Source organism: Rhinopithecus roxellana, chromosome 1 (genome assembly GCF_007565055.1).
Source record: "Rhinopithecus roxellana isolate Shanxi Qingling chromosome 1, ASM756505v1, whole genome shotgun sequence".
In the NCBI taxonomy this organism is placed as follows: domain Eukaryota; kingdom Metazoa; phylum Chordata; class Mammalia; order Primates; family Cercopithecidae; genus Rhinopithecus; species Rhinopithecus roxellana.
In genome coordinates this window covers 203,029,804-203,052,352 of record NC_044549.1, presented here as the reverse complement: position 1 = coordinate 203,052,352, position 22,549 = coordinate 203,029,804, and the positions used below count along the sequence as shown (strand labels likewise).

General features: G+C 41.3%; 1 protein-coding gene and 1 non-coding gene across 2 annotated transcripts in view; both read left to right on the top strand.

Moving 5' to 3' along the window:
* The window catches only part of UBXN7 (UBX domain protein 7), a 78,801-nt gene that overhangs the window by 18,767 nt on the left and 37,485 nt on the right, over positions 1-22,549 (top strand). The window contains exons 2-4 of the mRNA XM_010381192.2: positions 6,996-7,143; positions 11,420-11,487; positions 20,772-20,837. Of these exons, the coding sequence (XP_010379494.1) occupies positions 6,996-7,143; positions 11,420-11,487; positions 20,772-20,837 (282 nt within the window). The remainder of the gene's footprint in view (positions 1-6,995; positions 7,144-11,419; positions 11,488-20,771; positions 20,838-22,549) is intronic.
* Positions 20,573-20,676, top strand: LOC115892132. Its single transcript, XR_004052019.1, has one exon. It is a non-coding gene; the product is annotated as a U6 spliceosomal RNA (small nuclear RNA).

Below are 22,549 nucleotides of genomic sequence, written 5' to 3'. Positions count from 1 at the left end.
TTAGGAAGAAGTAACTGGGATGACAAAAGTGAGATCTGCGCTAGTTGAGTGAGCTTTTAAAGTGTGAGAGACAGAAAAGCTAGCAGAGACAAGGGTAGAGATTATGACTCACTGGAAAAGTATATATTTGTTCCTGCTTCAGAGTGAGGAGGGAGGGGAAATATTCAGAACGTAACAGAAAGGTGGGTGTTTGGTTGGTTGTCCCAACCGCTATCCAAATCATGCAAAGATAGGGCTTCATAAAGTCCTACCAAGGGAACTGCCTAGATGATGCCGGTAGGTCCATGTGGCTGAGGGGATGATACAGAGGTGAGATGAGAGTAGAGGGATATAAAATGGGAGGGGTAAGGAACAAATCTTGTATGCAGCTTGAGAGGGATTAAAACTTTTCCAGTCAGTAAGACAGAACTGTTGAAATAGGAAGATAGACAATTGAACTTACATTATTTTGCTGTGTTGAAGGTACACCCGGCCCTCCATATCCATGGGTTCTGTATTGGTGAATTTAGCCTGTGTATTGAAAATATTCAGGGAAAAGGCCAGGTGCAGTGCAGTGGCACATGCCTTGTAATCCCCAACACTTTGGGAGGCCAAGGTGGGCAGATCACCTGAGGTCAGGAGTTCAGGACCAGCCTAGCCAACATGGCGAAACCCTGTCTCTACTAGACATACAAAATTAGCTGGGTGTGTTGGCAGACGCCTGTAATCCCAGCTACCTGGGAGGCTGAGGCAGGAGAATTGCTTGAACCTGAGAGGCAGAGGTTGCAGTGAGCAGAGATGGTACCACTGCACTCCAGCAAAAAGAACCAAAATATTCAGGGAAAAAGAAAACATTGTTGCATCTCTACTGAACACTTATAGACTTTTCTGTTTATCATTATTTTCTACAGTATAACAACTGTTTACATTGTATTAGGTGCTATAAGTAATCTAGAGATGATTTAAAGTATAGATTGTTTGCAAATACTGTACCATTTTGTATGAAGAACTTGAACATTCTCAAAGTTTGGTATCCTTGGGCGGTAATGGAACCAATGCCCCATGGATACTGGAGGGATGACTATATATCAAAGGGGCCAAGAGGTGTGAGATACAGTAATTCATGTAAGAGATGTTGAGGGCTTGAACTAAGACTGTGGCAGTGGACATAGGAAAGGCTGGATAGGAGTGGTATTAACTAGAAGGAACTATAGGCCTCTTTGGTTAACTGATGGGATGTTCACTTGGGGGAGTGAGAAGTCTAAGAATGTTTCTCAAATTTGAGTAATATATGAAGCTCTTTGGAAAAACCTCCGTGGTCCTGTGTAACTTAAATTACCATATATACCCCGATAAAAGGCAGACTCCAAATGAAAGGCAATTGTTTTTCTCTAATTTCCCAAAAGGGTGTTTGTTTTTTCAATTTTTAAAATTGTATTAACATATACATAACAAAATTTATCATTTTAACCTTTTTTTGAGACAGAGTTTCGCTCTTGTTGCCCAGGCTGGAGTGCGATGGAGTGACCTCAGCTTTGCACTTTGGGTTCAAGCGCTTCTCCTCCCTCAGCCTCCCTAGTAGCTGGAATTACAGGTGCCCACCACACCCGGCTAATTTTTGTTATTTTTTAGTAGAGACGGGGTTTTACCATGTTGGCCAGGCTGGTTTCAAACTCCTGACCTCAAGTCATCTGCCCACATCAGCCTCCTAAAGTGCTAGGATTACAGCTGCGAGCCACCGTGCTTGGCCCATTTTAACCATTTTTAAGGGTACAGTTCAGTGGTATTAAGTACATTAATAATGTGTAACCATTACCACCGACTCTCTCTATAACTCTTTGTCTTGTAAAACTAAAACTGTATACCCATTAAACAATAACTCCCTATTCCTCATTCTACCTTCCTCCAGCCCCTGGCAACCATCATTCTACTTTCTGACTGTGATTTTTAGTGCTCTAAATATCTCACATAAGTGGAATCATACAGCATTTGTATTTTTGTGAGTGGCTTATTTCACTTAGCATAATGTCCTCAAGGTTCATTCATGTCAGAATTTCTTTCCTTTTTAAGGCTCTATGATGTTCCACTGTATGAATACACTACTTTAGTTTATCCATTCATGTGTTGGTGGGTACTTGGGTGGCTTCCATGTTTTACCTACTGTGAACAATGCTATTATGAAAATAGGCATGTAAATCTCTTTTTGAGACCCTGCTTTCAGTTCTCTGGGTATATCTCCAGAAGTGAAATTACTGGATCATATGGTAATTCTGTTGTTAGTTTTTGAGGAATCGCCATAGTTTTCCACCCTAGTTGTACCATTTTATATTCCCATCAAGAGTGCATAGTGGTTCCAGTTTCTCCACATCCTCACCCACACTTGTTATTTTTTGTTTTTTAATAGTAGCCTTTTTAATGGGTATAAGCTGGTACTAAAAAAACAGTTGACTGTCAACTATGTGTGTTTCTAGAGATTTAAGTGAAATGATCAGGTGCTTTCTTGGGTAATTTTTGTTGATTTGAAATTATTACATACATTGTATATTCAGGGCTTTTTTTTTTTTTTTTTTTTGAGATGAAGTCTCGTTTTGTCACCCAAACTGAAGTGCAGTGGTGTGATCTCAGCTTGCTGTAACCTCTGCCTCTTGGATTCAAGAGATTTTCCTGCCTCAGCTTCCCTAATAGCTGAGATTTCAGACGCCTGCCACCATGCCTGGCTGATTTTTGTTTTTCTAGTAGAAGACGGGGTTTCACCCTGTTGGCCAGGCTGGTCTGGAACTCCTGAGCTCAAATGATGCACTTGCCTTAGCCTCCCAAAGTACCAGGTTTACAGGCATGAGCCACCGCACCTGGCTGCCTTTTTTCAGTCATATTTTATGAAATGAGTTTATTCAGTTGTTTTCATTTGCACCTTAAATATTATATCTTTATCAGTTTTCAGAAAAGGCTATAGCTACTCCATGTCATCTACTAGTTTGTTTGTTTTTGAGACGAAGTCTTACTCTTGTGCCCCAGGCTGGAGTGCAGTGGCTCACTGCAACCTCTGCTCCCAGGTTAAGTGATTATCCTGCCTCAGCCTCCCGAGTAGCTGGAATTACAAGTGCCTGCCACCACGTCTGGCTAATTTTTGCATTTTTAGTAGAGAAGGGGTTTCACCATGTTGGTCAGGCTGGTCTTGAACTCCTGACCTCAGCTGATCCACCTGCCTCGGCCTCCCAAAGTGCTGGGATTACAGGTGTGAGCCACTGTGCTCGGCCATCCACTAGTGTTTTGAAGCATGTTATTTTCACTTCTTTTTAAATCTATCTTAAATCCATTAATCCAGCATATCCATTTGCTATTTATTTCCACAGTGTAACCATACTGCTTTATAAATTAATTTTAAAACATAAGTATATGCACAAAGTACAAAATTAAATTGTTATGAAAGGGTTGCCAGTGGTTTTGACTAAGGCCTACTCCCTCTCTCTCTAGTATATAGCTAATGAGTTAAAGTACTATGAGATATCACTAAGTTTATCAGACATTGATCACATGCAAGCAAGCCTGATGCCAGGTGCTGGGAGATACCAAGGCAAGAAAACCAGTTCCTCTGTTCAAGAACCGTCTATTCTTTTGGGGGAGCCAGAAAATAAACCAGCATTTACCAGTAGTATATCCATGGATATAATAGAACATTATCTCAGGGATGGGAATGGGCAGGTAGGCTAGTATACAAATCAACAAAGTAACATTTCTGTTGATTTCAGCATGCATGAACTAGATGAGGGGATGATGGGGAGGATAAGGGCATTCCAAGCATGTAATGAATTTGACTATAGTAAACTATGTAGGATGAGAAAGAAGAAAGGCAAAGCCAGAGAAATAAGCTGAGGCCTGATCACAAAGGGCTTTCCAGATCATAAAGACTTGAATTTATACTGCAGGCATCAGAAGAAAGCCGTTAAGGGATTTTTTTTGTTTTTGTTTTTTTGAAACGGAGTCTCGCTCTGTTGACCAAGCTGGAGTGAAGTGGCACAATCTCAGCTCACTGCAACCTCCGCCTCCCAGGTTCAAGTGATTCTACTGCCTCAGCCTCCTGAGTAGCTGGGATTGCAGGTGTGTGCCAACACACCTGGCTAATTTTTGTATTTTTAGTAGAGACGGGGTTTCACCATGTTGATCAGGCTGGTCTCGAACTCCTAACCTCCTAACCGCCTACTTTGGCCTCCAAAAGTGCTGGGATTACAGGTGTGAGCCACCATGCCTGGTTGCCATTAAGGGATTTTAAACAGGAGGATGATACAATGAGACTTATATTTTGGAACATACCCTCCGCAGCAAGGTGGAAGATGGAATAATGATCATTTAGGAGCCTGTTGAAGTAATTGAGGTAAGTATTAAGGATTTGCCTTAGAGACAGTAGTAGTACAGAAGAGAAAACAAATGAGAGACAGTAAGAGTAGAGTTAGCACTTCGATTTCTTGCAGTAAGGATAACGTAGAGTGATAACATGAATAACCCTGCTGCTGAGAAAAACAGTGCTGAAGAATGTATGTATTCAAAAAAATTTTTAAGGCCTAGTGTGGTGATTCACTCCTGTAATCCCTGCACTTTGGGAGGCCAAGGCCAGCGGATCACCTTACGGGCGGATCACCTGAGGTCAGGAGGTCAAGACCAGCCTGGCCAACATGGTGAAACCTTGTCTCTACTAAAAATACAAAAATTAGCCCAGCGTGGTGGCAGGCACCTGTAATCTCAGCCACTTGGGAGGCCGAGACAGGATTGTTACAGTCACATTTCCCACGTGGTCTTGAAAAACTTCCAAGTCAGAAATGTGTTTAAAGTGGTCTCTGGTAGTGCCCGTGGGTGCCTTGAAAAGTCTGTCAAATCATATCCTCTTAGGATGAAATGTACCTTCAACCCAAGCTTCAGAATTCTGCAGATTAAAATTTCAAGGCACATGACATCACAGTAAAAAAATCACAAATCAGACAAAAACTGTGGCACAGTGAGCAAGATCCAGCAGAAACATGAGATAGTGACTTATAGAAACTGTAGAAATTTTACATTTTCCCTTAGTGATTCCAATAAGTTTGGTTAATATGCTTGAAGAAATGAAAGATTGAAATAGGAGCATGAATTAAGGATCTCCAAAACATGATCAAGCAGATGAGGAAGTAAACAAAAACAGAACTTCCAGTTATAAAAAATTAGCTGAAATCAAAAACTCAGTGAGCAAGGGAAGAAACAGTTTGGCACAGCTAAAGGGAAAATGTGTGAACTCGAAATAGCATTGAAGAGATTACCCACAATGCACATAGAGAGCTAAAGAGACAATGTGCATGTGAAAGGAAGGTTGAGACATAAAGGTTAGAGTGAAGACTTGTAACATACATCTAATTGGAGTTACAGAGGAAATAAGTGTGAATGGAGGGTGAGGCAGTGATCGAATAGAAATTGCTGCGACTTTTTCAGAATTGATAAAAGACAATCTTCAAGTGGTAGAGGTCCACTGAATCCCAGAGAGGATAAATAAAATCAGCCCTGACAAATCAGAGTGAAATTGCAGAAGGCTAACGACAGAGGGTCTTAAAAGCAACTAGAAACAACAGATTGCTATAAAAACATTTTTCTGTAGTCTGGCAACTGATTTCCCAGCAGCAACAACAGAAGCCAGAGGACATTGGAATGCTGTCTTCAATATTCTGGGAGAAAATAGCTGTCAGCTTTGAAATGGAATACCCAGTAAAACTGTCAGGAATGACAGCGAAATACATTTTCAGGCAGAAACTTAAGAGCATTTACCATCAAGAGAAGGAGATTCTAAGGGACGTAATTCAGATAGAAGAAAATTCATCCCAAATGGAAAGCTTGAGGTGCTTTTTAGTGGCCATAAAATGTTCAATTTACATTCTGTCATTAGACATTTTTGTTGTTTCCAACTTTTCAATATAAACTGAAGCTATGCTGGACATGTGTATGAACATGTTTATGCATATAGTATTTTATGTAGATTTTATTTTATTTTGACTAGAAGCCCGAAATTACTGAGTCAAAAAAGGAATGAGTATTTTTGTTTCTGGAATACATGTTGTAAAATTGTTTTCTTAAAGGACCTTACCAATTTACATTTCATTTAGCAGAGTCCGTTAGCTTTACTTTATTTACAAATGAGTTAGTTTGTAATAGGGACATTTTTAAATGATGAAGATTGACATTTCTTACCAGATTTTGACTTAGTTATGTCTTAGACAAAAAATGTTCCTTCTCACTTGTTTGTCATTGGTATTAAAGATGCCTTTTTTTTTTTTTTTGAGACAGAGTCTCGCTTTGTTGCCCAGGCTGGAGTGCAGTGGCATGACCTTGGCTCACTGCAAGCTCTGCCTACTGGGTTCAAGCGATTCTCCTACCTCAGCCTCCCGAGTAACTGGGATTGCAGGTGCATACCACCATGCTTGGCACATTTTTGTTTTTAGTAGAGACGGGGCTTCACCATGTTGGTTGGGCTGGTCTCCAACTCCTGACCTCGTGATCCACGCGCCTCGGCCTCCTAAGGTGTTGGGATCACAGGTGTGAGCCGCTGCGCCCATCCTGATGCTTTCTTTTTAACAGAAATGCTAACTGAAATGTATTCTTTCTAACAAAGCATTTCTAACTTTCTAGAACGTAGTCTTTCATTTTTCTCTATCTTTTTTCAGCTTATTCCCAAATATATACTTTGGCCATTTAAATAAATGGCCAAAAAAAAAAAAAAACAAAAAACAAAAAAACAGAAGTGGCCAAAAAATGCTTTACTATTTAGTTTTTGTTTTGTTATGAAGGTGATTACTCTTTAATGCTTCTGCATTCTTTCTAGCTCTGTGTATTTCACTTCAAGAATGTGTGCATTTTTTTCTAGCTTGGTGTATTTCACAAGAAATTCATTCTAAAAGGGAAAGACACTATTGATTTACTTGGGAATTCTAATATGAGCTGAAAAAAGAGGCGGTCTTTTTTTTTTTTTTAACGTTTTTCCTGTCTTTTTACTGTTTCAGGTGCAAGTGAAAGTGTAGGAAAACATATGCTTGAAGCGTGCAACAATAATCTGGAAATGGCAGTCACTATGTTTTTGGATGGTGGAGGAATCGCTGAAGAGCCCAGTACCAGTTCAGCAAGTGTCTCTGCTGTCAGACCACACCCAGAGTACGAATTTAATGTGTATTGTCAGGAGCTGTCCATCGCCTAAATTAAGTAGTTGTATTTTTATCAAAGCTAGGTCAATTCTCTGGTTTTGAAATAAATGAAAGGCTGAAAGCCTCTGAAAAAGTATGAAGTGGAAATTTTTGTAGTTACATACGTTCGATTCTTTAGATACTGTCTTGCCTTATTGAATCCTCAAAGGAACCATATAGGCTCTGTGAAGTCAGGGCGATGGGGTTGGTGGGAGTGTATGGTGCTGCTCTGCTAGGATTGGCCCGTGGCCAGCAGGGCCTGTGTGCTTCACGGCAGCAACAGATAAACAAACAGAAACCTTATTGGATGGCATTATCAACATTTTACCAATAAGGAAGCAGAGGCATAGCCATTTCCCCAAGCTACACAGCATTAAGTAGCAGTAAAGCTCAGATTTCCCAATTATAGATTTTTCTACATTCACAGAAATGTTTTGAGTTGCCATGAAAAATGTTTGAAACTAGGCTGGGCATGGTGGCTCACACCTATAATCCCAGCACTTTGGGAGGCCGAGGCAGGCTGATCATGAGGTCAGGAGTTCGAGACCAGCCTGACCAACATAGTGAAACCCTGTCTCTACTAAAAAAAATACAAAAATTAGCCAGGCGTGGTGGCGGGTGCCTATAATCCCAACTACTCGGGAGGCTGAGGCACAAGAATTGCTTGAGCCCAGGAGGCAGAGGTTGCAGTGACCAGAGATCACGCTGCTACACTCCAGCCTGGGTGACAGAGCAAGACTCTGTCTCAAAAAATAAATAAATAAATAAATAAAAATAATATCGTGTAGAGTTTTTTCTGTAAATGTTGGCCATGTATTTCACTCCCAATATAGCTCAGACTTTTAACAGAAATCAGTATGAGAACCTAATACTTAAAAAAATGTCCAGGCATGGTAGCTCATGCCTGTAATTCTAGTACTTTGGGAGGCCAAGGCAGGAGGATGGCTTGAGCCCAAGAGTTTGAGACCAGCTTGGGCAATATAGCAAAACCCTGTCTCTACAAAAAATAGAAAAATTAGCCAGGTGTGGTGGTGCGCAGCTGTAGTCCCAGCTACTTGGGAAGCTGAGATGGGAGGATCACATGAGCCTGGGAGGTTGAGGTTGCAATGAGCCATGATTGTGCCACTGCACTCCAACCTGGATGACACAGAGTGACCCCCTGTCTCAAAAAAAAAAAAAAAAAAAAAAAAATTAAAAACAAAAAACCACCTAATACAGAAACTTGAATAGCAAATATTCATAGTTGATTTGGGAGAGCATATTTATTCTCATTGTATAAAACATGTTTTCTCAATTGTGTTGAAAAATAGCTTTGGTAAATGAGTATCTTTTCCTAATGAATTCCCCTATATATATTTTGGCTTAGACAGTTTGTATTGCTAATTGATCAACATTCGATAATGGCTCCTAATTCCTAAAGTATGATTTTCTTTATTCACTTTTTTCTATTCCATCCTTCCATTCTTGGTAGCTGACAATCTTGGTACAGATACCCTCTGATAATGTGGTAATCAAGTCTTTTCATGTAAGGACAACTGTACTGCTTAATCCACCCCTCTAATTGATGCATTTAGTTAGATTAAAGTTTGTTTATAGAACAATTCAGTTGTCTAAGATTGAGACAATTGTGTGTGTGTGTATATATATATATATATATATATATATATATATGCTATAAACCGAGGTATAACAATAATGGAAGGTTTTGTTTAGGTAGAAGTTTTCTTTCTTTCTTTCTTTCTTTCTTTCTTTTTTTTTTTTTTTTTGGAGACAGAGTGTCTATCGCCAGACTGGAGTGCAGTGTGGTGATCTCGGCTCACTGCAACCTCCACCTCCTGGGTTCCAGTGATTCTCCTGCCTCAGCCTCCTAAGTAGCTGGGACTACCAGCACACGCCACCATGCCTGGCTAATTTTTGTATTTTTAGTAGAGACGGGGTTGCACCATGTTGACCAGGATGGTCCTGATCTCCTGACCTCGTGATCTGCCCATCTCGGCCTCCCAAGGTGCTGGGTTTACAGGCGTGAGCCACTGTGTGCGGCCAGTTTTCTTTTTTTTTTTTTTTCAGGCTGGAGTGCAGTGGTGCAATCTTGGCTCACTGCAAGCTCCTCCGCCTCCCAGGTTCACACCATTCTCCTGCCTCAGCCTTCGGAGTAGCTGGGACTACAGGTGCCCGCCACCACTCCCGGCTAATTTTTTGTATGTTTTTTTTTAGTAGAGACCGGGTTTCAGCATGTTAACCAGAATGGTCTTGATCTCCTGACCTCGTGATCCAGTGGCCTCGGCCTCCCAAAGTGCTGGGATTACAGGCGTGAGCCACCGCACCCAGCCAACGGCCAGTTTTCTTAAGATAATTAGCTCTTTTTTTAAAAACACAGTCTTGCTCTGTCACTCAGGCTGGAATGTAGGGGTGTGATCTCTGCTCACTGCCCTCGATTCACTGCAACCTCCACCTCCCAGGTTCAAGCAACCTCAGCCCCTCAAGTAGCTGGGACTATAGGGACTACATGCCACCACACTTGGCTGATTTTTGTATTTTTTGTAAAGGTGGGGTTTTGCCTTGTTGCCCAGGCTGATCTTGAACTCCTGAGCTCAAGCAATCCACCTGCCTTGGCCTCTCAAAATGCTAGGATTGCAGGTGTGGGCCACCGTGGCTGGCCGGCCTATTTCCTTTTGATGAAAGGATTGACAGAGCTTCCTCTTATAGATGTATTGTCTGTTTCTTCAGATTATTGAAATTTTGTGTGTGAGCACTAGGAAAGAGTACTTCACATAATTTTGAATTATCCTTTAGTCACGTGGTTTATTGGAAATTTCTTTAACTGGTTGTTCTTTGATTATAGGATGTTATTGTTGACAAATGAGTATTCCTACTTCATTTCATAAAGGATATTTTGGAGTTCCAACGCTTAAATATCACAAACAAGATCTTTAGTGGTTACTATTCAGAACACCTGAATGAAAACCATTAGGGCTAACATAAATTTATATGGAATTTACATGCTTATATGATACTTATTATAAGCAGGAAGATAATGAAAATTAGGAAGTTACTATTTGCCGTGAACATTAATCAGCAGAGTTCAATACTTGAGTTACAACTATAAAACTATTTCTTTTTCTTTTTCTTTTTTTAGAGATGGAGTCTTGCTATGTTGCCAAGGTTGGTCTCGAACTCCTGGGCTCAAGTGAGCCTCCCGCCTCCTCTCCCAAAGCACTGGGATTACAGGCATGAGCCACCGTGCCCAACCTAAAATAAACTGTTCTTTAAAGGCACATACCATTTTTACAGTGTGTCTGAATGAGTTTTTTCTTACTGGAAGAGATGGATTATCAGTAAACCCTGTGAATGTAAACTTTGAAGAAAATAGGCTTTTAAAAGATGAGTAATTACTTTTTTTGTTCTGTATATTAAGATCTTTTTAGTAAATAATCCAAGATCATACCTGTTAGCCTCTTTCATAATTAGCATGAAATTCACTGCCTTTTAAAGTTTATTTTAATATGTCCTTATGATTTAATTATTCTTTGATGTAGTAGTAATGTGATATTGCTTCTATTAAGCCTGTATTTTTCTATTCATTTCTGCCTGATTTTTGGGGGGAAAATTTTTTTCTTTTTTTCTGACAGAATTTAAAGTAGGAAACTTGAGAGGGAAAGGGAAATTGTTTTTATTTCTAAACCATTTGAGCTATCTATTCCAGGTACTCATTTCCACTTGAGCTTTATGTGGAAACCATCTAAAACTCACTTATCAGCCGGATGCAGTAGCTCATGCCTGTAATCCTAGCACTTTGGGAGGCTGAGGTGGGTGGACTGCCTGAGCTCAGGAGTTCAAGATCGGCCTGGCCAACATGGCGCAACCCTGTCACTACTAAAAATACGAAAAAAAATTAGCCAGATGTGATGGTGCATGCCTGTAGTCCCAGCTACTAGGGAGGCCGAGGCACGAGATTTGCTTTAACTTGGGAGGTGGAGGTTGCAGTGAGCCAAGATCGTGTCAGTCCACTCCAGCCTGGGCGACAGAGTGAGACACTGTCTCCCCTGCCAAAAAAAAAAAAAAAACCCAACAAAATAACTTAAATTTATCATTATTACTGTGCTTCTAAAAGTCACTAAGTTAATTTGAATATATTCGCAGTAATTATAGAAAGCAAACAGGTAGCAGAAATATTCACAGTAATTACAGGAAGCAAACAGGTAGCAGAAAACAGTTTTCATTTTTTATTTTCCCATTTTTTTTAATAGAGAAGAAGTTCGTGCCCCAATTCCTCAAAAGCAGGAAATACTGGTGGAACCAGAACCATTATTTGGTGGTAAGTTCACTTTTTTCCCTTAGCTTTATTTGATTTTGTTCTTTAGGATTTTAATCAAACCATCAAAAGATGTGAAGGCTTCCTAGGAGACTGTTAGAAGTGTAGTGTCAATTCTTACCTTGTTTTTCTGTAGTCCTGTCAAGAAAGTTGCACAGTTGACTCACAAAGAGTGAAGCAGATGTTTCAAATTGATATTTGTTGGAAAAGGCTAAAAGGAGGAACGTTAGCAAGAAGAATATGCTGCCTTGTAATGGGAATGCATAATGATAAAAGGTTCTGATTATTTTCCTTTTCTGGATACCTGCCTGACTGCCAAGTCCTTACTCTCTAGATAGGCCATACTTTCTCTCTCAGTTTCTAGAAGTGCTAATCCTAATTTGAATGAAGGGCACAGTAACCCCTAATTCACGTAAAAAATGAGGATATTAGTCTGGATAGAGACTGGTGATAGAGAATGGGACATTTAATCAGATTAATTTATAGTTAAATAAGCATGTATTTCCCTTTTGTAAACCAAAGAGTTTATGTGTTATTCATGAGTTTATATAGAAAAAATACAAGATGGAATTATAATCTGGTTGGTCAGACCAAGACAGAAAACTGTATATAGTATATATTGAGAATAATTATGCGGAGAAATACTTTGTGTTGAGGTGGCTCACACCTGTAATCCCAGCACTTTGGGAGGCTGAGGTGGGCAGATCACTCAAGGCCAGGAGTTCGAGACCAGTCTGGCCAACATGTCAAAATCCCATCTCTACTAAAAGTACAAAAATTAGGCATGGTAGCACATGCCTGTAATCCCAGCTACTTGGGAGACTGAGGCATGAGAATCACTTAAACCGGGAGGCTGAGGTTGCAGTGAGCCGAGATTGTGCTATTGCACTCTAGTCTGGGCAGTAGAGTAAGACTCTGTCTCAAATAAATAAATACAGTTGAGTACAAGAGACATAAACTTTTTTCCTTCCAACTTTTTTTTAGGTTCGGGGTACATGTGCAGGTTTGTTACATGGGTAAATTGCATGTTGTGTGGGTTTGGTGTACAGGTTACCACCCAGGTAATGAGCATAGTAACCAATAGGTAGCTTTTCTGTTTTCTTTTTTTTTCTTTTCTTCCCCTCCTCTTTTCTTTTCTTTTCTTTTCTTTTCATTTCTTTTCTTTTCTGACACGGAGTCTTGCTGTGTTGCTCAGGCTGGTCCCAAACTCCTGGGCTCGAGTAGTCCTCTCGCCTCAACCTCCCAAAGTGCTAGGATTACAGGAGCGAGCCACCACACCTTTTTTCCAATCCTCGCCCTCCATCCTCAAGTGGGCTCTGGTGTCTGCTCCCTTCTTTGTGTCCATGTGTGCTCAGTGTTTAGCTCTCTCTTATGAGAACATGCGGTATTTGGCTTTCTGTTCCTGCATTAATTCACTTAGGATGGTACATGTGTAGCCTTCATGGGTAGACTAAGACAGAGGAGGAAATACACGTTGTAACAAAAGGATGAATAAAATTATATGTATGTCTTTTGATTTGATAAAGTACTTTAGTTGAGAGTTTTTATGAGATAAACGTTTTTAACTTGGCAGCTTTGGTGTTTATTATAGCAAGAAACAAAAGAATATACTGTCTAGATTCAGAAATAAAAGGCAAGAGGAAAGCTGTAAAGTCTGAATACTGTAGTGTAATGAAGTGCTTTCTGGCTGTTCAATGCGGATAATCATTATGCTGTTGATATACCAGATTGCTCATAATTTTACAAATATAAATGCTAGGAATAGATTTGGAGCAAAAGAGTAATGCCCTTGGAAGCTTTATCTTCTCTTTATTGCAAGGAATAATACAGGATCTTTGAGCAAGTGGAACTATAGGAAGTAAATTCTGTACTATATTGCTTTTGAACAGAGGCAAAAGAATTCCATTTGAAAGTCCCACTTTACTCTTTTTTTTTTTTCTTTTGTATTACAGAGATGGAGTCTCTGTTGCCCAGGCTGGAGTGCGGTGACACAATCCTAGCTTACTGCAGTCTCAAACTCCTGGGCTCAAGAATTCCTCCTGCCTCAGCCTTCTATAGGTGTGTGCTACCACGCCTGGCTAATTGTTTTGTTTTGTTTGGTTTGTGGAGACAGGGCATTGCTGTGTTGCCCTGGCTGCTATGGGACTGATCTCAAGCAATCCTGCCCCCTTGGCCTTGGCCTACCAAAGTACTGGAGTTACGGGCGTGAGCCACCGCACCTGGCCGCTTTCTTCCTTTTTTATCTCTGAATTGATGTACAGTTAAGGAGGATGCTAAGAATGACTTTTTACAGTTAGGAAGTCATTCTTACCTTTTATTATTAGATGTTAAACTTGAAATGGGTCTTTAGAAACTATTTTCTTAAGGCAGTATTGATTTAAATCACCGTTCAGGTGTGGTCTCAGGTCCCTAATACCCTTTCAGATTGTCAGATTTAAACGTTAAAACAATTTACAATAATAATACTAAGAGTTGGTTTGTTTGTTTTTGAGATGGGGTCTTGCTGTTTTGCCCCAGGCTGGAGTGCAGTGGTTGCTCACAGGCGTGATCCCACTAGTGATCGGCACGGGAGTTTTGACCTCTGTTTCCAACCGGGGCTAGTTCACCCCTCCTTAGGCAACCTGGTGGTCCCCCTACTCCCTGGAGGTAATTATATTGATGCTGAGCTTAGTGTAGACACCTGACTGGCATAGCCCACTACAGGCCAGAACTCTTAGGCTCAGGTGATCTTGTCTCAGCCTCCTGAGTAGCTGGGATTATAGGCATGCACCATGGTACTGGACATCAAATTATTTTCATTGTGGTGACATTTAGACTGATAGTTCAGAAACAATGATGAGTCAGACTGTTGGCTTATTGGTTGAATTCATGCAGTGGCTTCAGACTGTATCACTAGATAGTGAATTCTTCACTGCTACATGAAGTTTGCAAAAACATTTAAAAGGCAGGGCCAGGTGCAGTGACTCATGCCTGTAATCCCAGTCCTTCGGGAGGCAACATTTGAAAAGATCACTTGAAACCAGGAGTTGGAGAGCAGCCCAGACAACATAGGAAGACGCATCTCTACAAAAAATAAAAATAATTGTTAGGTGTGGTGGCACGTGCCTGTAGTCCTAGTTGGGAGTCTGAGGTGGGAGGATCGCTTGAGCTTAGGCGTTCTAGGCTGCCGTGAACTATGATCATGCCACTGCACTGCAGCCTATGTGGCATAGTGAGACCCTGTCTCTAAAAGAAAAATAGGACAGGTGCAGTGGCATACACCTGTAATCTCAACACTTTGGGAGGCTGAGGCGGGAGGATTGCTTGAGCCCAGGAGTTTGAGACCAACCTGGGCAACACTGAGACCCCAACTCAAAAAAAAAAAAAAGTTAACTGATTTAAAAGCAATTTTCTTTAATGATGTTCTTGGTGAAGCAGTAAAAATGATTAATTTCATTAAATCTTGATCCTTGAGTACACAGTTTTAAAATATAGTTTGAAATAGTGTGTATGCAGAAAGCAGTTTGGTATAATGAAGTACTATGATTACCTTAAGGAAAAGCACTTGTGTGATCGTTAGAGTAGGGAGCTTTTTTCATGGAACATTCTTTTTACTTGAAAAATCACTGACAGACTATCAGTTTACACTTTGACAGTTGGCATTTTCTTGAAAATGTGAGCTTGTTACTTCAGTACAACTGAGAGTGTTTGTTATCAGTGATTTTAAAAAAGAGGTTTGGCCGGATGTGGAGACTCACACCTGTAGTCCCGACACTTTGGGATTACTTTGGGAGGCTGAGGCGGGAGATTTCTTGAGCCTGGGAGTTCCAGACCAGCTTGCGCTACATAGGGAGACCCCCATCTCTACAAAAAAATTAAGAAAAAATTAGCTGGGCGTGGTGGCACATGCCTGTAGTCCCAGCTGTGCAGGATGCTGAGGGGTGAGAAGATGGCTTGGGCCTTTGAGGTCAAGGCTGCAGTGAGCTATTATTGCACCACTGCACTCTAGCCTCCTGGTGACAGAGAGACCTCGTCTCAAAAAAAAAAGATAAAATACCTTAAAAGAACTTTCAGGCCAAAAACAGGATTTTAGAAAACTTTTTGTGCCCACCTTTGTGAGCTTGATACTTTCCCAGTACTTGAAGGCTTTCCGATAAGATCAGTGGTGACATGAAACAGATGATCTTTAAATACTGTATAATGAAGCCATTAATATTTGAAATGTTTCCATTACTCAGCAAACAAGTGTTTTTGAATAACCAGTGCATGACACTACAGAGTTGTGCATAGGTAAAAGATCCATTCAGACTGCGAGATGAATTGTATTAGATATTTATTGCTGAGTAAAAAATTGTTCCAAAATTAAACTGCCTGAAAAAAACAAAAAAGAAAGAAAACAATCTCAGTTTCTTTGGGTCAGTAATTTGGGTGTGGCCTTTGGTTAGGGTCTCCTACAAGGGTGTGGTCAGCCTGTCAGCTAGGCTACCATTCATCTCAAAGCCTGAATGGAGGAGATCTCCTAAACTCACTCATGTGTCTATTGCCTGGGGGCATCCATTTTACACAGAGCAAATGAGAGCCTGAGAGGGCAGCCCAAAATGGAAGCCATTCTCTTTTTGTAACGTAATCTGGAAGTGAAATCCCATCACTCTGCTACATTCTGTTCCATCCTGCCTGTACTCAAGGTATTCACACACAGGGTGCGAATGCTGGAAGACAGGGAAAATTGGGGGCTGTCTTAGAGACTGCCTACCACATAGTACAGTGGGTTATAATGAAACAGTATGAAAAGCTCATTGATAAGATTTCAGATTCCACTTTGCAGCTGTCCTCTAAGAAACTACCATTGGTTAAGTATTGGTGTACTATTAAAGAAGAATATCCACAATCGTCTAAGACTTTAAAACACTCCTCGCTGCTGGGTATGGTGGCACAGGCATGTAGTCTCAGCTACTCTGGAGGCTGAGGTGGGAGTATGGCTTGAGCCCCAGGAGTTCTTGGCTGTAGGGCCCTATGTTGATTGGGTGTCTGCACTAAGTTCGGAATCAATATGGTGACCTGCTGGCAGTGGAGGACCACCAGATGACCTGAGGAAGAGGAAACGGAGCAGGTGCAGATCAGTAGTGGAATTGTGCCTGTGAATAGCCACTGCCCTTCAGCCTGGGCAACATAGTGAGACCCCCATCTTTTAAAACAAAAAGCCCACTCCTTCCTTTTACAACTGCATGTCTGCGTGAGAGTAAATTTTAATTTTCTTTCTATACTTGAACTAAAAGAATAGCAGCAGATCTAAAGGAATGCAGAAGCAGATCTGAAGATCCAGATGTCTTCTCTGAAGCCAAATACGAACAGCTATGTGGACATGTAAAACAGTGCCACTCTTCTCACGACATTTTTTCTCCAGCTGTCTCTCCCCTATGCTGACTTTGAAGCTCCTTCTGAATCTCTTTTAGCTCTTTATAGCTTAGTCTCTTTGACTTCAGTGACCAGTACTTCTATTATGTGGGCAGTAGAGTGAGGACAGAGGACTGATGTTTGCGTGTGACAGGTGGCTTGGAAGAGCCAGGAGACCACACTGAAAAGGCAGGTAACAGTAGTAGGCCTAGGGCTAAGAGGTGGTGTGGTCTGAGGAGAGGTTTTTGCTCACAAATAGGGTAAATGAATGGAAGACAAATGGGAAGAGGGATGTTAGCCCAAGAAGTAAAAGAAATTGGGTAGAAGGATAGTAATAAGAGGAACTGGTGAGTATACCTGGATTGGTGCCTTATGAAGAAGGGGGAGGTTGGAAAGGTGACGTGAAATCATGTGGAATATTGACTAACCTACCTTTGGCAGTTTAAAGGTAGGAGAAAATTACCTTTTATGTGCTACCTTCCTAAAATCATATACTTTCTTAGGCAACTATTCTTATTCTAAGACATCCTTGGTTTCTTTCTTTCTTTCTTTCTTTTTTTTGAGACGGAGTCTTGTTCTGTGGCCTAGGCTGGAGTGCAGTGACGTGATCTTGGCTCACTGCAAGCTCTGCCTCCCAGGTTCACGCCATTCTCCTGTGTCAGCCTCCCCAGTACCTGGAACTACAGGTGCCCGCCACCACGCTAATTTTTTCTATTTTTTAAATAGAGACGGAGTTTCACCGTCTCAAACTCCCTACCTGGTGATCTGGCTGCCTCGGCCTCCCAAAGTGCTGGAATTACAGGCGTGAGCCGCAGCGCCAAGCCTCCAGCCAGTTTCTTAATTGTTAGAGTTAAAAAGTATCAGATATCCAGTTTTTTTAAAAAATTATTATTATTATTTTTTAATTTAAAGAGACAGGGCCTGGCCGGGCACGGTGGCTCAAGCCTGTAATCCCAGCACTTTGGGAGGCCGAGACGGGCGGATCACGAGGTCAGGAGATTGAGACCATCCTGGCTAACACGGTGAAACCTCGTCTCTCCTAAAAATACAAAAAACTAGCCGGGCGAGGTGGCGGCGCCTGTAGTCCCAGCTACTCGGGAGGCTGAGGCAGGAGAATGGCGTGAACCTGGGAGGCGGAGCTTGCAGTGAGCTGAGATCCGGCCACAGCACTCCAGCCTGGGTGACAGAGCGAGACTCCGTCTCAAAAAAAAAAAAAGAGAGAGACAGGGCCTCAGTATGTTGCACAGACTGCACTCGAACTCCTTGGCTCAAGCGATCCTCTCACATCAGCCACCTGGGCAGCTGGGACTATAGCTGCATGTCTCTGCACCAGGGCCAGATAACTAGTTTTAGAGGCATTCTTTGGCAGGTTCTATTATTCCTGCTAGAAGCCATATACATTTGAAATAGGAGCTCTTGATCAAAAATAGTTCCAAGATTGAAAAGTGTGACATTTCTTGCTTTTTCTTGAATAGAAATGAAGAAAGGAGGGAGGGAAGAAGGTAGAGAGGGACGCAGAGTGCAATATTTAAATTAAAAATAAAATTCAGGCCAGGCTCGGTGGCTCACTCCTGTAATTCCAGCACTTTTTGGTGCCGAGGCAGGTGGATCACTTGAGATCAGGAGTTGGAGACCAGCCTGGCCAACATGGTGAAACCCCCTCTCTACTGAAAATACAAAAATTAGCCTGGCGTGGTGGCACACACCTGTTGTCCCAGCTACTAGGGAGGCTGAGGCAAGAGAGTCCCTTGAACCTGGGAGGCGGAGGTCAGTGAGCTGAGATCATGCCACTGCACTCCAGCCTGGGCAATGGAGTAAGACTCTGTCACAATAAATAAATTAATTAACTAATTAATTAATTCAGGCTAGGCATGGTAGCTCATGCCTGTAATCCCAGCACTTTGGGAGGCTGAGGTGAGAGGATTCCTTGAGCCCAGGAGTTCCAAACTAGCCTGGGCAGCATAGTGACATGCCTGTCTCTTAAGAAACAAAACAAAACTGAATGTGGTGCTGCACACTTGTAGTTCCATCTACTTGGGAGGCTAAGGCAGGAGGATGGCTTGAGCCTAGGAGATTGGAGTCTGCAGTGAGCCATGATCACACCACTGCAATCCAGCCTGGGCAACAGAGCGAGACACTGTCTCAAAAACTAAAAAATAAAACATGATAGTGTATTACAAAATCTCTTTTCCCAGAGATGATAATGTGATTGTTTAACATAAATACTGATACACATATACACAGGAATCATACGCATATGAATATGTTTTAAACAAAAATGAAGTTTTTAATATGTTCGGCATTTTTTTGTTGCTTTGTTTTGCCTTTTACTCGGTAGTGCTGGATATGAGTAATTATCCTATGTAATCACAAACACAAGTTATTGGGAAATATGTTTTGACACAGGTTAGGGCATTCTATAGTCTCTGTCTAATCTTGATACTAATCATTTCTCAACAGAGAATTATTCTGGTTACATGCTGGCCAGCCTTGTCATAAGCCAACTTAATAACTTACCCATATTGAGGGAATCATGAAAAGCCTTTATTTAAAGACTGGGTAATAGACACCCTACAGGGGTAGTAGAATACCTTAGGTGGATCTGTTTACTTTTCTGTCATTAAACCGTTGTGTAACTGTGAAAAAAAGTTTCCAAAATTAAAAATGTTTTTTGTCTTGACGGTTCTGCACGTATGTCCAATCCCTAAGAAACAGTCCTTAAGTCTTACGGTTTAGAGTGTAGAGTTACTCTATATAGCAGGGCAGTCAGATCCTGAAGACTGTAACCTGAATTGGGTATCTGCAGCATGTGTGTTGCTTCATCTCTACGTGGCAGTGTCTTCAAAATCTTCTTTCTTTCTGACGTCACCACTTGGATATTAAGATAGTAAACTTTTTTATTTTTGAGACGGAGTTTCACTGTTCTTGCCCAGGCTGGAGTACAGTGGCGTGATCTCGGCTCGCTGCAACCTCCGCCTCCCAGATTCAAGTGATTCTCCTGCCTCAGCCTCCCAAGTAGCTGGGATTACAGGTGCACGCCGCAACACCCGGCTAGTTCTTTTGTATTTTTAGTAGAGACAGGGTTTCACCACGTTGGTTAGGCTTGTCTCGAACTTGACTTCAGGTGATGCACCCGCCTTGGCTTCCCAAAGTGCTAGGATTACAGGAGGCATGAGCTACAGTGCCTGGCCAGGATAGTAAACTTTTTTTTTTCTGAGATGGAGTTTCGTTCTTGTTGCCCAGGCTGGAGTGCAGTGGCACAGTGTTGACTTACTGCAACCTCTGTCTCCCAGGTTCCAGTGATTCTCCTGCCTCAGCCTGGGATTACAGGCATGCGCTGGGATTACAGGCATGTGCCACCACGCCTGGCTAATTTTTTGTGTTTAGTAGAGGTGGGCTCACCATGTTGGTCAGGCTGGTCTCAAACTCCTGACCTCAGGTGATCCATCCACCTTGGCCTCCCAAAGTGCTGGGATTAAAGGCATGAGCCCCCATGCCCAGCCGATAGTAAAGTTTTTACACAAGTTTGATCAAGTCTCTTTTAACTGGGCCTGAATTTTTTCATTTGTAATACAAGGTGGCTGAATGGAAGATGTTCGGATTAATCATACATGAATGATTTGAAAGTTTTTAAACTTTTTTATTTTTTGAGGGAAGGCACCATTATGAATCTGAGTGTTTTAAAGCAAGAAATACTGCTCGCTTCAGCAGCACATGTACTAAAATTGTACATGTACGAGACAGAGATTAGCATGATACAGAGATTAGCATGGCCCTGCGCAAGGGTGACATGCAGTTCGTGAAGGGTTTCATATTTTTTATTTAAAAAAAATACTTTTAGATGAGGACATTTTTAGAATTAAGTTTCAAAATTAAGTTTTAAATTTTTCAATTCTGTTTTTTCTCCCCTAAAGCTCCTAAAAGACGACGGCCTGCACGTTCAATTTTTGATGGTTTCCGGGATTTTCAGACTGAAACTAGTAGGTATCTATGGACCAGTTTATCATCTCCCTCTTCTCTTCCTATTAAAAAGAAAAAGATGATTGCTGTTAGGCCCAATTACTTTAAGTTTTCACCTTATTTAAAAAGTGAAATTATGGATCCAGGATATGATTAACTCTCCCCTGAGCTGAATTGTTCCAAATTCTAACCTATTTGGTTATAGAAAAATAGTAAAGGAGATGGAGATAATGTAGGAAATCTGGTAACTGATAAACTTAATTCGCTTGTGAATAAATACTTAAAATGCTTACTATAATAAAATAAACCTATTTCCCTCAGGATCCTGATTTCTGTCAATGAAAGGAATATATAATGAAGATGGTTATTGTAAGAGATTGAAAAATAGGAGAAAAAGCCATACCACCCACAGCAGCCTATTAATATTTTGGCTACAGTTGTTTGAAATATTTTTGTGTAATAAGTTAGAATGAGAATCTTGGTCTTATACTTTTAGAGGTTCTAGTATTGATTTAGCAGTGGAATTCTAGAGAAAGGACAGTTATGTTAAGAGGATATATGAGAAACCCTTGGACCATGCTTGATTTTGTGGTTTATTTATAATGAGTTCATTGAGGCACAAATAGGTCTTTTAACTTTGGAGAGAATTGATGGGGAACCTGAACTGACTCAAGTCATCTGGGGAATCCTGTGTCCTCCCAGTGGAAGGTGACAACAGTGGTCATCATCTCCACTGTTAGAATCTTTTTATTATTATTATTTTTATTTATTTTTAAGATGGAGACTCGCTGTATCACCCAGGCTGGAGTGTAGTAGTGCAATCTCAGCTCACTGCAACCTTTACCTCCCAGGTTCAAACGATTATCTGGCCTCAGTCTCCTGAGTAGCTGGGACTCCAGGCTTGTGCCACCACGTCCGGCTAATTTTTGTATTTTTAGTAGAGACGAGGTTTCACCATGTTGCCCAGGCTGGTCTTGCACTCCTGACCTCAGGTGATCTGCACATCTCAGCCTCCCATAGTGTTGGGATTACAGGCGTTAGCCAACGTGGCTGGCCCAGAGTCTTTAAAGATTGAGAACATAGCTAAAAACAGCAGATGAATTTACATTGCTTTCAGAACTAGATAAATGAGGATGAAAGTTTTCCCGTATGCTTTTTGTTTTGTTTTGTTTTTTTGAGATGGAGTCTCACTCTGTTGCCCAGGCTGGAGTGCAGTGGCGCGATCTCTGCTCACTGCAACCTCTGCCTCCAGGATTCAGGCCATTCTCCTGCCTCAGCCTCCTGAGTAGCTGGGACTACAGGTGTGCTCCACCTCGCATGGCTGTTTTTTGTTTGTTTGTTTGTTTTTGTACTTTTAGTTGAGACGGGGTTTCACCGTGTTAGCCAGGCTGATCTCAAACTCCTGACCTCAGGTGATCTGCCCACCTTGGCCACCCCTAGAATTATAGGCGTGAGCCACCGCACTCAGCCTCTCCCATGTTAAAGTTAGTTTCTGAATATGTGAAGAAGTTACTTTGATTATGTGACTGTTTTCAGTTAATTTTCTTTGTATCCTTGGAATAGGGAATTCCACCAAGTCTTAAGATTCCTCTTATCTCCCTTTGCATATTTTTTTCAGAGTCAACATTAGATCTTTGTATTTGAGGTCAAGCCTATTGACAGCAATTCCTTCAATTGACAGAAGTTTTTTTTTTTTTAATGTGATTCATGAATATTTTATGGCTAACTGAAA